Source organism: Carettochelys insculpta, chromosome 2 (genome assembly GCF_033958435.1).
Source record: "Carettochelys insculpta isolate YL-2023 chromosome 2, ASM3395843v1, whole genome shotgun sequence".
In the NCBI taxonomy this organism is placed as follows: domain Eukaryota; kingdom Metazoa; phylum Chordata; order Testudines; family Carettochelyidae; genus Carettochelys; species Carettochelys insculpta.
The window spans coordinates 48,074,607-48,092,227 of record NC_134138.1 but is presented as its reverse complement, the minus strand read 5'-3'; the positions used below and the strand labels follow the sequence as shown (position 1 = coordinate 48,092,227).

Sequence of the window (17,621 nt, the reverse complement as noted above, 5' to 3'; positions counted from 1 at the left end):
CTTTGATTCTATACCTAGCTTCACAGGGAAGAGTTAAAACTTGGATAAAACATTGCCTAATATATTTTGTAAAACTGACCTGTAGTGAAACAAAATTTGTCTCTACAGCTATGTCTACACAAGAGGATTTTTCCAACAAAACTGGGATTTTATCTTAAAAACCTGTGGGGTGTCGATACACAAAGGCCGTTTCTACAAAACGGCCCAAAATATGCTAATGAGGTGCAGATGCAAATTCCCCATGCCTCATTAGCATAAGGTCACGTGATTTGGAGTCTGTAAGACATTCTTAGGGACACCAAAACGCCATTTAGAAGCGCAGCCCCCAGGAGGTTTTCCAGAAGGAAGTCCTTCTTCCGGAGGCCCCTTCTTCCCAAAAATTTTCAGGAAGAAGGGGCCTCTGGAAGGACTTCCTTCGAGAAGACCCCCCTCTCCCCCCAAGAGCCACGCTTCTAAACGGCGTTTTGGAGTCCGGAAACTCCAAATTACGTGACCTTATGCTAATGAGGCATGGGAATTTTGCATCCATGCCTCATTAGCATATTTCACAAATAAAGCTTCCAGTCAGCTGTTCTGTCGAGAGAGGGCCAGGCAGTCTGGCTGCTTTCTGTTGACAGAGAGGATTGCTCTTTCTATCTGTTTTAATATGTAGACACAATCTGTCGACAGAAGTTTTGCCAGGAAATCCCTTCTGACAGTGACTTCTGTCAACACATGCTTCTTGTGTAGACATAGCCTGTGACTTCTATAGTTTCTACACTCCTAGACCTTTGATTAAAAATGACAGCTGCAGTTTCTATATTATAATTCTATTGTGAATCAATGGTAATTCTGCAAAACCTTCAATGCATAAGGTTTTCTTTTATTGTCTTCTACTACATTTATTTCTTTACAAAGGGGACAGCTAATTTATCAAAAGAGGAGCAAACACAAATATACAATTACCCTAAAGCTTCTTTGGAATAGTATTCCATTAAAGTTATAAGACTTTGGAGGTTCTTCTCAAGACTGAACACATGAGCTACAGCAGATCTTCCAACAGGGTTAAAAGTAATCAGGTAAAGGTTATGAAGTGTTCCCAAGAGATCCGAATGGTCAGTTTCCTCACTGGCTGTGCACCGCTGGAAGTGGCAGAATAATTCTGAAATGCACTGCAACGTCTGTGTAGAGTGCAGGAGCCATAAGGCAAATGCATCATCATTAGCACCCTCTGATTGGAGACCTTCCTCTTGATCTGGATCAGAAAACTGACAAAGTGCTCTAAGCAACAGGTTTGTTGCCTCATACTCAGACAGGAAGAAGAGGAGACCCTTTTGCGATTGTCCCAGAAACTTCAACACATCTCTGACAGCCTGAAGTACACCAGGATGAGCACTTGTTACTGGAATGGATAGTAGCAAGGTGACAGATTCCAAGAAATGGTGACTATGAAGGTACCTGCAGAAACGTAAACAGAAGTCTCTGTAACATGATGATGATCCGCAATGCATATCTAGTACACTGACACAAAATAAATCCTGTGTATCTTATCCTATATTTTGTACTACCAGAATTTATTCTTTGGTGTATTATGAGAAGTCATGTATTAATGATACTTAATAGTGAAACTGAAGAATTCTGCGCCTTTTTTCCAAAATATAATAATTATAACTGTGCACTGAGGATTAAACAAACAGTGTATAGAGTAAAATCACACAGTAAACCACCGCTGCCAATCAGGAGCAAAAACTTTTAATTTTTGGAATATGCTGAATTGTATCCTCCTCTTTAACACCTTAATTCTGCTGGTTCTTTAAGTTAATTTCCTTAAGAAAAAAAACACCAACCACTTTCTTAGGGTTCTTTCTAGGGTTTTTTGTTTATGTATTTAAGAGAGAGATGGCCTTTAAAAGGCATTTTTTCGTAATATGCTGACATCCCTTCCCATTTAGTCTCTGGAGACTTGGCTGCAGCTGCCAAAGATGCCTGGTAATGCTAACTACAATGAAGGATTGTGTGACAGGGATATCCACAAAACATAGTTGGTACAGGTCGAACTTCTCTAGTTTGCACTCTCTCGTCCGGCAACATCCTTAATCCAGCATGATTTTAGTCAGCCCAACAACAACTTACTATGGGTGCAACCAAGCCTCCCATGGTGCCATAAAGTTTGTTTCCAGCCACCAGTCCTGGCTCTCAGTGTTCTGTGCTGTTATTCAGCTCTAAATTTACCCCGAAATGTCTTCTAAGAGCTAAGCAAGCAGCAGAACTGTTGGTAATGCTAGCAAACAATATTGATCTCACACGGTTCAGCAAATTCTCTCATTCAGCACCAATCAGGTCCCAAGCATGCCTGACTACAGCAGCTCAACCTGTATCAAACTGAAGAAAGAACCCAGTCAAAGATACTGAGAGTGAACAACAGCTATCTCACCTGAAAAGGACTGGATAAGGATCATCCCTTTCCGGGGGTCCTGTAATGCGTGCCATTGTTGGAAAAGATTTTACCGGTGGCTGAACCATTGTATGAGGTGCAGTTTCCATCAAATGGAAGATTTCATCTAAGAGGCTAATAAGTTTTTCTACTTCTCCTTCACTGATATTAGAAGATTCCAAAAGATTATCCATATCCATAGGAGCCTCTGAATCATTTTCATATTCAGGGTTGGTTCTCTCAAGTCCAAGGTCTGGTTCCTGCTCAGACTCCGTATGATTAGGAAGGAGAGGAGTGTTCTCTGCTAACTGGTCACCAAGCTTTTTAATGTCTGACAGAATCTCATAGAAATGGCATTTCTGCAGAATTGCAGAACCTGCAGTGACCACTCTCACAGTCTGATCTAATAGAATGAGCTCCAGGAGTTTCTGATAACCACTTTTTTCCTGTACCTCTAACCCACCTCTCAAAAACGTTTCCATTCCCTTAGTCATGCTGATCACACTATCCAAAGCTTTAAAAGCATTAAGTTTGAGGGAAGATGAAACATGATCTGCAAATAACAGTTCAAATAATGCATTAATAACTCCTGCGTGCAAGAGCCCCATGATTCCCTGAGTCCCACATTCTGCTAGCGATGACACCAATTTTGTTCCAGCTTTAAGCTGTCGGACATTCAAAGCAATGGGCTGCCTGAGAGCTACCTGCAAGTTTAAAGCCTGCATTGTCCAGTCTACTAATTGGGTAATATAGTCCTGTTTTGTATCCTTCACTTGCAAGTAGCTCAGTCCTTTTATTATTAAATTTGGAATTTCTTCCAAAGCTGTGACCCACTTTGCACCCCTTTCTTCCTGATATAATTCCAGAAGTTCCATTAGCTTAACTGAGGCTTCTACTGCCCCTGAATTTTCCTTGTCTGGATCTTGATCCCTTATCTTAGCAACTTCAACCTCAAATGTGGTCTTGTAAGGACAGCTGAAGTACAAAAGTGGTCCAAGCTCTCGTTCATAAGGTTCATATGTCACAGGTGGCACTGAGGCTAGATCCTCAGGAGTATATTCAATATCAAAGCTTGGATACTTAAATGTTTCACGTTCCAGATCAGCAATTCCGTCTTCATCACTTGAAATCTGCTCATAGCCATCATCACCTACAAAAGAGTTTCAAGTTCAATTTAAATAAGCAAATCACTTAATATCAAGCCCAACTTATGAATGTCAGAAAACTACTGAAAATAAAAAAGTAACTTACAAATTACTACTGAGAAAATACAAACTATTCAAAACACTGACAGTTTTATTGTACTACTATAATTGGAAGGCAAAAATCACAACACGGCTGCAGCACATCCATGAATCAGGAAGCAGAGCATGTTTACTAGAGTGAGATAGCCAATCATAAAATGATAGTTCTAGATAATGTTATGTAACAGCAGCACCACATCAGAATTACTCTTTTAACATCTGATTATGAAAGGCTGACACAATAAGCTAAATACCTGCTAAAAATCTCTCCCTAATATTTTAAGCCTGAATAAAATTCCACGAGACAATTTGCATTTTGCCCTTCTTAGTGTTCACAGCCTGACTGCTCTTCTCTGCTGGAGCCCCGGTGAGCCAACAGAACTCCTTTGTATTCCTTGAAATGCTGACATTCTATTGGAATGTGGGCACCTTGGTACAAACCAGAGCAGGTCCATGGAACAGCAATGGATGGGCGTCGTGCTTCACACACCTGGCAAGTTCGGCCTCAGAGAAGTAGTTAAACAATTTGCAAGACTGAGAAGCACTCATTATTTTGGGTCACTTTCCTGAGAGCACAAGAGGGTCCTTGGTTAAGTTCCATCTAAGTTACATGGCCTCACAGCTGCCTATTAAACCCCACACAGGAGTCCAGGGGTGTAGGAGAAAGAAAGATGCCTTTCCCCAGTATGCCCAGCACTGAACTGCCACACCCAGGCAAGAGATGCCCCTCCCCTGACCACAATCCTAACCCAGCACAGACATGCTGTGGCTGTGGGAGAAGTGTCTCTTCTCTAGCCCCCATCCAGCCTAGCCTTGACATGCCAGGGCCATGGAGTGATGTCTCTCTCCAGCCAGACCCCTCAAGAGCTGCTACAGTCGTGGAGAAGCACTTCTCATCTGGACCTAAGCTTCCATGATGAGAGAGGGCTGGAAGTATTCCTGTCTTCCCAGGGCAGCCTTCATGCCCTCCAAACACCTCAGCTGCAGCCCCATCATGGAGCCTGCACCTGCACCTCCACTTACCTTGCCCCTCTCCCACCTTCAACATAGCCCTGAGGCCCGTCCCACATCTCAAAGCCTTTTTCCCTGGCCCAACACAAGAGTCTGCAGCCCAGGCCAGAACCCTCACCCACCCATCCACCCACACACACCAACCGTCTCCCCAGGCCTGAGCCCCCTCCTACACTCTTAACCCCATAACTCCCACCCCACACCTGCCACACACCATCCACCTAAGCAATGAGTTTTGTGATGTACACCAATATGGACATTATGTGTCACACATCACCTCCGTATTGCTGAACATTAGAAAATTCATTCTGCACATAGATAAAATAATATTAGCGGGAACACTGGTTCTTGGGCACTGGTGAATATCGACCTTCCATTTTTGTACATTTTCATATATCCTCAAAAATTCAATCTAAAATTCCTTTCCAAAATATCCAATCCTCCATTAACTAAGTAGAGAAGTTTGATAACTGCGATGTCAATCATGAGCAGTAGAATTTGGGCAGGTTTTTTGTTTTTCCAGGAGACATTAGAGAGAGGGTATATTTTAAAGAAAATAAAAACTGAGTCACCATAGCACAGGGATTAATACCAGCTATTTAGACACTTACTCATTCCTTTTATTATTTTCGATATTTATAAAATCAAAAGCATAAGACAGTGTAGGTACAGCACACATTGGCTATGGTTATACTACCAAGTTTTGCTGACAAAACCCAACAAAACAAAACTCGTGGAATATCCACACACAAAGTGTTTTGTCAACAGTTTGTCGACAAAACTTAGCATTTTCACCAGCAGCGTTCTGTGTCTCAGCCATGAGGCATAACATTGCTGTTTACAGTTTCTGTAGACAAAAAGGCTGTGTGGACACTCTTGACGGGGGCGGGGGGGTCCTTCTCTCAACAGAGAGAGCACCCAAAACAATGGGCAGCCCCATCTGCTGTGCTTCTGGGTGCCTGTTTTGTCAAGAGAGTGACCGGGCAGTCTGGCCACTATGTCAACAGAGAGGCACACGCTCCTCCAATTGGCTTTTTGGTATGTGGCCACACTTTGTCAACAGAAGTTGTGCCAGGAAATCTCTTTCAATAGTGACTCCTGTCAACAGAGCGCTGTAATGTAACCATTGCCATCTGTGAAGATATGACAGAAGAATCTGATTTTTATTATTAATAATAATTTACATTTATCGTGCCTTTCTCCAACATTCTTTACAAATTGAGAAAAAGACAAGCTAAGTGATTTGCATCCCTTCACCCCAAAAATATCACCCAATGAAAGCAGTGGTAGAACTAAGAAAAGAACCAGATATACTCATCCCTAGTCAATCTGCTTTAATTTTTGACTACACGGCCTCAAAAAAAAAAACTATAACCTCAGTGATTTCTATTTTGTGTATTACTCACCTTCAACTTCCTCTTCCTCCTCCTCACCTTCCTCTTCTTCATCTTCCTCCTCCTCTTCCTCCTCATCTTCTTCCTCAGGAATACTCTCTACTGTATGGCCATCATCCTCATCTTCTTCCTCATCTTCCTCAACATCCACGTCTTCTTCCTCATCCTCCCCTTCTTCTGGTTGCTCCTCCTCTACTTCTCCTTCATCAGAGTACTGGCTTTCTTGGTGAACAGATGTTCGATCAGGAGAAATGGGCTCAAAGTAATCCTCTCTGTGATCAACATCGTCTTCCTTTTCCCCAGACACTGAGAAAGCATGGGATAAATCTCATTATTACTGAAATCCAGTATTAACCATGTTTATAGGTTTTGTGTGAGGAAGTGAAATTTAAAAAAAAAGAAAAACACTTATTTTTGAAAAACATTCACACGCTTTACTTGGCATTCATTGCAATTATTTACCTTATTAGAACTGTATTTACATAAATGGTGATATGTACTTTTAATCCATACTTAAGACTACTACTTGGATTTTGCAGTTCTTATGAAGGAAAAAATTCAGTGAAGTCCGTGGAAATTTTTCATGGGATATGGAAAGCTTCATCAGGCACTAAACTTCTCCATAATTAATAATTTCAAAAGTTACTCACTTTTACACTGAATAGTTATTGAAAACAGAGCAGCAGAACAAGGGTTCTCCTAGCAGTCCTACACGTACACTGCTTTTCCTAAAGATGAATCTGTCATTATCAATGACAGCAAAAACTCACCTACCACTAAGTAGTGCTATAGGGCCCTTTTCCTCACAGTATGCATTGCTGTGCAGTAGATAGAAAGAAAGAAAAAAAAAAGTAAGAATCTGCTTTATATACCTGCCACAGGCATGGGCTCATCTTCATCATCATCAGGAGGTGGAGGGCCTGGAGGAGTCCTCGGTCCCCTGGGCTGGGGTCTTGGAGGGCTGCCATTGAACTGATCTTCTTTCTCCCCATCAACTATGTTTTTGTTTTTCACAAACAAAAGATTTTATTTTGGAGAAGATGGAAACTGTAGCACATTTTATAATGTAGATGCCAACCTTGATTAGAAAGTACCCTTCATTTAGTATAAGCACCTTTTTCATGCAACATCTAGCAGAAAAGTTAATTAATGAAAGGTGCTCACATGCTGAAGCCACACTTGCTCAAGTGCCCATAAAGATTTAAAGCCACTGGGTGAATTTAGTAGAAACCAAAGAACAAAGACATTTATCATATTAATGAGACATTTGAAATTCATTTTAGAAATGTTTCATGTAAGTTACATTGTAGATTTGTATTTACTTAGCCACTTGACTATTTGCTCTGAAAGTGTCTACCAATGCTATAAATCTAACATAACTGGTTAAAATGACTGAAAAATCAAATTTCAGTCTGAAGCTAAATGTTTGTAGTACAATAGTCATATTTCTAAACTAAAATGGTTAAACATCTGAACAATGCAGTTCTCTCACCAAATCTGAAACCAATACTAAGACGGAAACAGAAACTCACTTGTGATTTCTGCACAGAGCCACTCTACTGGAAGTCACAAAGAGAAGGCTAAGTGAAAGTCTTTCCTTCGTGTCCTTTAACTATTGTTTTGTTCATTAACACTCAGTTTTAGAACAGTGATTTTAGTCACCAACACTTACCCATAATATTTACTTCATGGTAAACACATTAATATACATATTCTGCTGCCCCCTTTCATCAAGTACTGTGTGATAAATCAAAGTCACTTGTTCTCACTAAAAGCATGAGAAAAATGAGAGGAATTTATGGAGACACTCTATCTAAAACCTACAAGGACAGAGTTAAAAAGTCACAGATGGATAATTAAGTCCAATGAAGATTATTTTTTTGCAACTGGGTAATTAATATTAATGAAAGAAAACTTTTGCTTTCTTACTTCAGATAAGTCTGACGAACTTACCATGTTTGGGGTTTCTTTTTAAACCCGGTTGCTGCTGGGGAGGAGGTGGTGGCGGTGGAGGGGGAGGAGGAGAATCTCTCTCATGACTTACTACCCTATCAACTGATCCATATATTGCTAATGTCAGACAGTTGTACCAGCCTCTTAGCACCAATCCATCCGTGTTGACCTGGTTTGTAAAAGAAAAAGCACCTTTAAAAAATTTCAAGTGAATTTGAAAATCTTTACTTAAGTTCACGGGGGCATATCACACCAGAATGCTGATCGCCATGCAGGAAACATTAGACAGACAGAACAGATATGGCAGGAGGTGGGCTACAATCATTAATAACAATTCTGTTCTACAACTGTCAACAAAGTATTAAATTTGAAGAGCTCCATGTAGCACAAAAGCTTGTCTCTTCCACCAACAGAAGTTGGTGCAATGAAAGATGTGACCACAGCCACCTTATTTCTCTAACTATACGCCTCCATATAATAAGCTACCTAAAATAAAAAGGTTAAACCAACTTTATTCAATTGTGATGTTTGGCTTTAGTGTTTTCCAAATGGGCAGATTAAGACTGGTGACTAGACGGAGACACGAAGTGGCTTGGCTCTGTCAACATGATGCAACCCTGCTCTCAAAGTCCTTCCATTTCATCCATCAGGCCAAATTCTGAGCTCAACATCCACTAAGGCGGCTGCAACACCCAGTTCCTTTTCATTAGTAAACTTAATAGGAGCCGCTGAATGACCAAAAATTTTGAAAATAAACCAGATATTTGGAACATAAATTTAGACTAATATTTACAATCATGGACCTAGCGTACTATGAATTTGAACTGTATGGACTGGCTTAAAATATGAGCGCTTCAGAAAAGGGTCTAGCCCTACAACTGCTTTGCACATTGCTAAGCATACTAAATAGCAGCATCATGGTATTCAAATAATTGCAACATAGGGACCACATCTACACAAACCCAAATCTTCAAAATGGCCATCCAAATGGCCATTTTGAAGATTACTAATGAGGCGCTGAAATACATATTCAGAGCCTCATTAACACGTGGCAGCCGTGGCACTTCAAAATTGCTGTGGCTCAGTGCCATGCGGCTCGTCCAGACAGGGCTCCTTTTCGAAAGGACCCCGCCAACTTCAAAATCCCCTTATTCCTGATAAGGGGCCACCAGCACGCTAATGAGGCGCTGAATATATATTTCAGCGCCTCATCACTAATCTTCAAAATGGCCATTTGCATGGCCATTTCAAAGATTTGGGCTAGTGTAGATGTAACCAGGAAGAAAAAAACATTTGCATTATACCATAGATAGGTTCAACAATTACCTTTGCATTGGGTCTAAAGATAATTGAAGAGTTCTCATCATATTCAAGGCTGTTAAAAAAACAAACAAACAAACAAACATGAACTTATTTTTCAATGTTTAATAAAAGTCCTTTACAAACAAAATACAAACAATTCTGTACATGGCTCTTTAATACCACCTTATTTTCACTTGAAGTGAAAGAAAGCACATATCTTCGAGCCAATATCAAAACATTCTACAACACCTATGCGTATCAATTTAAAACCCCACTAAAGGAACAGTTAAAAAAAAAAAAAAATCAGTCGGGATCTTCTAACTTTTAATCATAGGTCTCTCTTCACTCACATAAAGAATGAAGAAGGCAACTAGGGTTTAAGTTAGGGAAAGAGTAGAGAGAGGCAAGTATGGAAGCACAAAGAGGTAGGCCTAGATGCACATGCATCCTCTACAGATTTTCAGGAATAGATAAATTCTAAAGCTTTACAGGTTGCACCTCTCACATACAGTACTCTCTCGTCCAGCAACATCTGTGGTCTGGCTGAACCACGGATGTTCCAGGACAAGAGTACTGGGCTGGGGCTGTGTCCGGTGCAGGAGCCCTGGCCTTCCCCACAGCAGCATGGGTGGGAACTTGATTCGGAGTTTCCAACTGCCCTGCAGAGCCAGTACCGTGGCAGCCAGAGGACCATAGCTTTAGCCCCTGCCCAGCCCCGGCTTGCACCGGAGTTCCAGGGAGGGAGGCTCAAGCCGCAGCAGTCCCAGGAGCCCAGGACTGCCTGGGAACAGAAGCCTGGGACATCTCCTCCTTCAGCAAATTCTCTTGTTTGGGACCTGTCAGTTCCCAGCCATCCCAGACAAGGGAAGTGCAACCTGTACTATCTTTTCTCTTGATCCATCTCCCGCCACAGAAATCTTAAGCATATAGACAAACAGGGCAAGCTCATGGTGGAGGAAATAGAAGCATGCTTGCAAACACAAAATTGTGAGCTTCTGTTCTTATTAACTGCACTGACGAGTAAAGAAGTCAATCCTACACACACTTATTACTGACCATAATACCTAATAGCTTGAGTAGCTCCATTATAGACAATAGGGCTACTCAATTAAGTAAGTATCATGGTAAGCAGTGTTTACAGTATCAAGCCCTAAAGCTTTAGTTTAAAAGTAAGAAACTCCTTCGAGATTTAATAACACTGTGCTATACTTCTCATTCCTATACACCTGGAAATACAGCACATTCTTTTATTGAAAAACAGTCAACCAGTGCTATGCAAATACTCATGACTGTATTAAGTACATGAATTCCCAAATTCTTACCTTCCCAGCCTGTCAAAAACAGGGGCACTTGGCTTGCTGACATTGTTGAAAAACAGATCTAACTGAAATGTATGTGGGGAGGTCTCTCTGGTGGTAAAACAAAGATAAAAAGTAATCACGTCTGGTGTTCCTTAACCAAAACAAGCAAGACCTGAAATCTCTAAGATATTCTTGTTTAAAACCTAAAATAAAATACAATATTTTCAATATTCCATGAGTGTATAAGCAAAGACCACCTCCCTATATTGAATGTTTATTATAATTCAGAAATCCCAATCAAAACACCAGGAGAATGCATCTGAATATTTTAAGGACTTACCCATAAGCTCTATTGTCAGGCAAACTTGTATGAGCTCTTACTCCTGGAGGAATGACACGTACTTCATTTATGTAAACTACACATGGAAAACGAACTACATCTATATTGGTACTTTGCTAAAAACAAAGAGCAAACAAAAGTTGTAAAACTTGAAAAATGCTGTATTGTTTTCACTTTATATTTCAACTTATTTACAAACCTGTGACTTAAAAAACACCAAATTAAAATGCCAGTCCTGGTTAATTTTTTTAACTTGTTGTAACAACATCTAAGATTAATGTAATCAAAAGGTTTGTTTCAGTTTGTATATTTGAAAGCATCTTGTATACAGTACAGAAAATTTCATTGGTTCATATCCAGAATTATTTCCATTTTTATTTGTCCCTTCAAACAGAACCAACGGGAAAAATATTTTGAAAATTACTGCAAAGACAAAAACTGGTAGAGGAACTGAAGCTACTTTCAAAATTGAACTGAATAAAGCCACTTTAAACACTGACAAGTTCATGATTGTAGAAGAAGTAAAACTTGTTCTATTCTGAATACCAAAGGATTGTTTAATTTTTAAGAATAGCTGCCTTTGTTAGAGATATGAAGGACACCCACCAGAATTTGTGAGAGCTTTGCAAAGACAGTATTTGGTGACGACTTTTTTACCTCTACAAGAACATTTGTAACCTCTCAGGGACTCTTACAACTTTCTGCTGGTACTGTGTAAGTTAGGAATGGCAGAGACATTTCAGCTGATTCAAACATTAGGACAGGGATAAGTTTGCACAAACAAAGATATAGACAAAAAAACTGAAATGTGTTGGCCTGTGATGTATTTTAGAAACTGAAAAATAATCAGAGTTTACCAAAGTAAAAGAAACTGCCTTAACAAACCACAGACACTAACAGTGGCAAGTCTCCTTTCACACATTTATAAAACAGGAAAATATATTTATCTGTAAATGCCAAACAATGGGCAAAGAATTAAACTGCTTTTCTTACACACAAGCAGTTACTTTCCCCAAAAGCTCATTCTCATTAAGCAGTTTTCTAATGCCATATATCCACTAGCCTCACAATAATTTATCTACCTAGCAACACATTCTTAAAAATGTTAAAAGATTTTTAAGAAAACAGGAAGGAAGGGAAACTAGATCGCTCATGAGACTGCTTATGGGGCACAAAAATCTCCTCCTCCAGGTCAGACTGGCAAAAACCTTGGGGTATTTTTGTCTTCCTCTGCAGCTTCAGGTTTGGGTTACTAGCTGGTTTAAGTAAACAGTGAATTTCTGTCATTTTAAATCTTGACTCAAGATTTGAGGACTTTCACATTTCTGCCAGAGGTTATGGGCCTACTACAGGAGAGGGTGGTTGAACTTCTGTGGCTTGCAACATGTAGGAGATCAGACTAAATCAGGGATGGACAACCTTTTTTCCATCAGGGGCCACGTGGAAATTTTTTACGTGTTCTGGGGACCGGGCAAAAACAGCCCCAACCATCCCCCAGGCTTAAACCCCTCTCAGCCCCAAAACCCCCATCCCCCACCCCCAGGCTTATCTCCTCTCAGCTCCAAACAGACCCCACCCCAGTCTTAACCTCTCACAGCCCCAAACTTCCCGCCCGCCACTCCATCCTCAGGCTTAAACCCCTCACAGCCCCAAACTACCTCCTCTGCCTCCAGACTTAACCCCTCACAGCCCAGAACCCAGGATTAACTTCCCTTACACAGGAATGTTGCATGCTGCCGGGCCACCATCTTTTCCTCAGCACAGCTGCAAGGCTCCTCCCAGCCCTCCTACTCCCTTCCCCCACACACAGTGCAGCAGGGACAGCTCTCAGCCCCACCACACTGAAATAATGGGATTCAATTTAATTGGTTTGACAGCCGGATCCCTCCTGCAGGACATTAAACCAATCAACATTAAGGTCTGCTTGTTCAGCATGGCAGGGCAGGGAGCCGGAGAAGTGAGCGGCAGCAGCCGCAAATGGCTCCTTAAAGAACCACAGGTGGCTTAGAGACACCCGGCCTGCTTTCAAAATGATATTGCTGTCAGCTCCGCAGGCTGGATGAAAAGGCTCCATAGGCTGGATTCTGGTCCACAGATCATGTGTTGGCCACTCCTGGACTAGATGATCATGATGGTCTTTTCTACTGAAGCCAACGGGTCTATCTATGCACAACATTAAAACAAAGGTGCTGATCTTACTGCTTAAGACTTATGAACAGAAAATCACAAAAGCTAGTTTGCTTTACATATTTTTGCTTTGTTTTACAGATATATATGACACAAACATCTTTCATCTAGTCCAGGAGTCAGTAACCTTTCTGAGGCAGAGTGCTGAAATTTGACCTTTAGACCTCTGCACATGGTCCAAGTGCCGGTGATACTTTTTTAAGTAAACGGTAATACTTACAACAGCTTCATCACTTAATAAATTAAGATGAAGACCTTTACCATTGAGGTGGTTGGTAACATCAGCTCATCTTTTGTTAAGCCCAGGCAGCAGTGCTTTGAGCAAGCTCCAGGCTGCGTGGGGGAGGAGGGGCGGGGCTGAGCGCCCACCTTGCATGCTGATGAAAATCGGCTCACATGTCTCTCTTGGCACCTGCACAAGGGGTTGCTGACCCCCTGATCTAGTCCTCTCATATCTGCTAATACTGCAGAGACATCCTCATTCAGATTTCAACCCAGTAAAGCACTTAAGCATGTGGTTACCTTTAAGCAAGTGCACATGCCTACTGATGTCAACAGCATGCAACATGCTTGAAGTCGCACATATTAGCAACTAAAAATATACACTGAGACACCATCACACATCTAAGACACAGAGTACACAATTCACTAGCATGTAAGAGAAAAGTACAACTGGTCTGAAGACTCCTTTGGACCTTCTCAGCACTAGGCTATTCTGGAAAGTTAGCATAACCCATACACCTAGGTGAGGTCCACTATCCCATGTAGCAGCACCTTGACCACTTACATAGAGAAAGAATGAATCTCCTCTACAACCTGAGTTAAGAGGCAGCTGGCTTGTAGCTCAAACTGTAGCAGCTGATGCACTAAGCTCCTGAAGCCCCAGGTTCAAGTCTGCCTGTGGGGGGGGGTTATGCTAGAAAAGGCCTCTGTGTAACTCAGAAAACTCTAGGGGCCTGTCTAAATATGTCAATACCACAGAAGTATAATTGTACTCCAACAAGGCATACACACACTTGTTTTAATCATTTGAGCATGTGAGAGAAAATCTCCTAAACACAGAGCTTCTCTGATCTCCTGGCTCACGTAGAAGGATGATCTGTGGAACTCTTTGCCAGAAGATGTTGTGAAGACCAACACTGTAACAGAATTCAAAAAAGAACCAGATAAATTTATGGAGCGCAGGTCCATCAATGAGTATTAGCCAGGGTGGTCAGGGATGACGTCCCTTCCCTCTGTTTGCCAGAAGTGGCAGAAAGGGAGGGGATCACTCAATGATTATATGTTCTATTCATTCCCTCTCTAGCACCTGCCACTGGCCATTACCACAAAATAGGATATAACTGAGGTAGATTTTGCTACGTTTTTAATCGCCACTTACATATGCCACAAATGTATTCAGTATTCTAAAAAAAGATGTTTTTCCATGTTCTTTCATTTCTACACTTTTTGGAACAAGAGAGTCTTTTTGTTGTGTGTTACTACAATGCAACAGGGCCCTGATTCATGTCCATTGCCACTAGGCACTTTCCAGACTATTAACAGTAATGATAAATAACAAGGAGGAACTATGGACAAATTATCCAATGCATGTGCACCAGACAGGTCATCACCTGTGTGCAACAAATTTGACAATTTGGCTATATGTACAAATGGCAAGGGTTTGCAAACAGGAACTGCTACCCTGCATCAGACCTGAGCTCCACCCAGTTCAGTACGTTGACAGCAGCCAGTACCATATGCTTGAGAGCAGTGTTTCCTAAAGTGTGCTCCACGGCCCAGTACCAGTCCTTGAAAAAAATACTGGTCCTTAGAAAATATACGAATTATCACTATGTACTATTATTATTGTGAATAAATAATAAACAGTGAAAAATTTTCATTTTTCATTTTTTTTTTAATATACGCATTTATATTTTTGGGCCACAAAAAAATGCACTGAAAAAACCAGGTCCCAGCTATATAAAGTTTGGGAAACCCTGACTTAAGGAAAAGCGTAAGAACCCACACTAGGTAGACACAGCGTAGTCTACTCCTGGTTTAGTTGCATCCTGATCCCTTATAATTAGAGTCTGGCTTAATTCCTTAAACAAGTGTTAATATTACTTCCAGAAACTATGAATTAAGAATAGCCATACCAGGTCAGATCTATGGTCCATCTAATTCAGTATTGTATCTTTCGACAGCAGTGCCAGATGCCTCAAGGGGAAACAAACAGAACAGGCTAATTTATTCAGTGATCCATCCCGTCATGCAGTTCCAGTTTCAGGCAGTCAGAGATTTAGCTACATGCAGAGCATGATGTGGCTTCCCAGGCTAATACCCACTGATGAACTTATCTAATTTGATTTTGAACCCATTTATACTTTTGGTCTTCAAACTGTCCCATGGCAATGACTTCCTCAGGTTGACTGGGCAACATATGAAGAAATACTTCCCTATGTTTTTTTAAAATCTGTTGCCTGTTGATTTTGTTGGGTTCTTGCATTACCTGAAAGAGTAAATAAAATGTTCTTATTTTTTCCACACCATTCACAATTGTATAGACCTCTATCGTAACTCTCACGTCCCTTAGTCATTCCTTTTCTAAGATGAACAGTGCCCATCTTTTTACTCCCCCTTCATACAGAAACTGTTTTATACGCTTAATCATTTTGTTGCCCTTACCTATACTTTTTCCAATTCTAATACTATTTTAAATGAGACAACAAGAACTGTAAGAAGTATTCAGTGTGTAAGCAAATCATGGTTTTATACAATAGCATTATATCTTCTGTTTTAATAGCTATGCCTTTCCCAAAGATTCCTAACATTCTATTAACTTTTTTGACCACTGCCACATACTGAGCACGTTTTCAGAGAACTTTCCTCCATGACACCAAGACCTCTTTCTTAAGTAGTAACATATAATTTAGACCCCATCATTCTGCATGTACATTTAGAACTATGTGCATGACTTTGCATTTATCAACACTGAATTTTATCTAGAACCTAAGACTGGTTGTACTAGGTCAGACGAAAGATCCATCTATTGCAGTATCCTGTCTTTTGGCAGTGCCAGGTGGTTGAGGAGTGAACAAAACAGTTTATCACGAAGTGACCCTTTCCCTGTTGCCCATTACCAGCTTCTTGCAAAAAGAAGAGACCATCCTGACACTTTTTTGCCCAATCATGCAGTTTTGTGGTGTCCATTTGTAAGGCTTCACAGGCTGCTTTGGACTTGTATCCTCTGCAAAATTCACCACCTCACTGTTTACTCCTTTTTCCAGATCATTTACAAATATATTGAATAACGCTTGTTCCAATACAGAACAATACTTTGGAAACTCTGCTATTTAGCTCTTTCCACTGTGAAAACACCAGGCACTTTTATTTAAACACCAACAGACAACCATATAAATATTTAATATATTTTGAAACTAGTTAAATTCTCAACCTTAATGACTTACTGCAGATCTACTTTTAACAATTTTACTATTAACATCACGGTCACTTAAAGACACTCTCTCCCACAAAAAGTAATACCTCATGAGGTGACACAATCACTGACAAAATTCTCTGTTGCAGTAAAAGTATCTTTACAACTTTGGGCTTCTATAGCAACAACATGGAGAATCTGTCTTCAGCATCACCCCTGAGACTGGGAACATGGTACAATCTACCCTATGCTTACTGTGCAATGAGACACAAAAGATGTACATGCCTGAATTAATGTTGCCCACTGCTCCATTAACTGCTGCAGAAATACACCATAGGCTCCAGAAAAGCACTCTTAACCCTGATTTGTCCCCTTGCCCACCTTCAAATCATCTTAACAAACTATCCTTTTTATAATTCCTCTCCCTTGTCCTGCCTTCTCCATCACTGGACCCTCCAACTTCTTCCTCTACCGATTCCTATTTCTCACTCATGTGCCTCCTCATTAACACCAACCTAACCACCCCGTTTCTACACTGCAACTCACCTGCAGGACAACCCACACCAGCGCTGATCAAGCATTTGCCCACACCAGGCTTTACAGCGCAATAGAACATACAGGGGACGTCTCCCTTACTTATGCCGTGATGGTGCAATCACACGCTGCTGTCACCGCTCTCCGCTCCCCCACACCACTACACTTGCTCCTGGGGACTTTCCACGTCTGGCCCTTGGGGAAACGGGGACCGTGCCCGGTCCCAGCCTACTCTGGAGCAGGCAGCAGCACCCTCCCAGTCCTTGCCCCTGCACCTCCACAGCCCGCTCCAAGGCGCGCCTCAGCCAGCTCTCTCCCACCGGTACCCCAGCCCAGCCCGCTCCACCCCAAGCCGGGTCCCCGTGCTCCCAGCCCCGCAGCGGGCCAGCGGAGCAGAAGAAAGACTCTCAGCCTCCCCCTCACTTTCTGTGGGGGCCCGGCGGGACCCGCACGCTCTTTACCTCCGCACTCTGGTGCTTGAAAGTGTCTAAAAACAACAGCTCTGTTGCCGTCTCCGCCGCCAT

General features: G+C 41.4%; 1 protein-coding gene across 3 annotated transcripts in view; it reads right to left on the bottom strand.

The window, feature by feature from the left end:
• The window catches only part of VIRMA (vir like m6A methyltransferase associated), a 46,235-nt gene extending 28,614 nt beyond the window's left edge, over positions 1-17,621 (bottom strand). For all 3 annotated transcript variants that reach the window (XM_074986928.1, XM_074986930.1, XM_074986929.1), the window contains exons 1-9: positions 17,559-17,621; positions 10,959-11,074; positions 10,640-10,726; positions 9,342-9,390; positions 8,016-8,184; positions 6,935-7,057; positions 6,075-6,368; positions 2,414-3,563; positions 946-1,437 (exon numbers count right to left, since the gene is read on the bottom strand). In XM_074986928.1, the coding sequence (XP_074843029.1) occupies positions 946-1,437; positions 2,414-3,563; positions 6,075-6,368; positions 6,935-7,057; positions 8,016-8,184; positions 9,342-9,390; positions 10,640-10,726; positions 10,959-11,074; positions 17,559-17,621 (2,543 nt within the window). The remainder of the gene's footprint in view (positions 1-945; positions 1,438-2,413; positions 3,564-6,074; positions 6,369-6,934; positions 7,058-8,015; positions 8,185-9,341; positions 9,391-10,639; positions 10,727-10,958; positions 11,075-17,558) is intronic.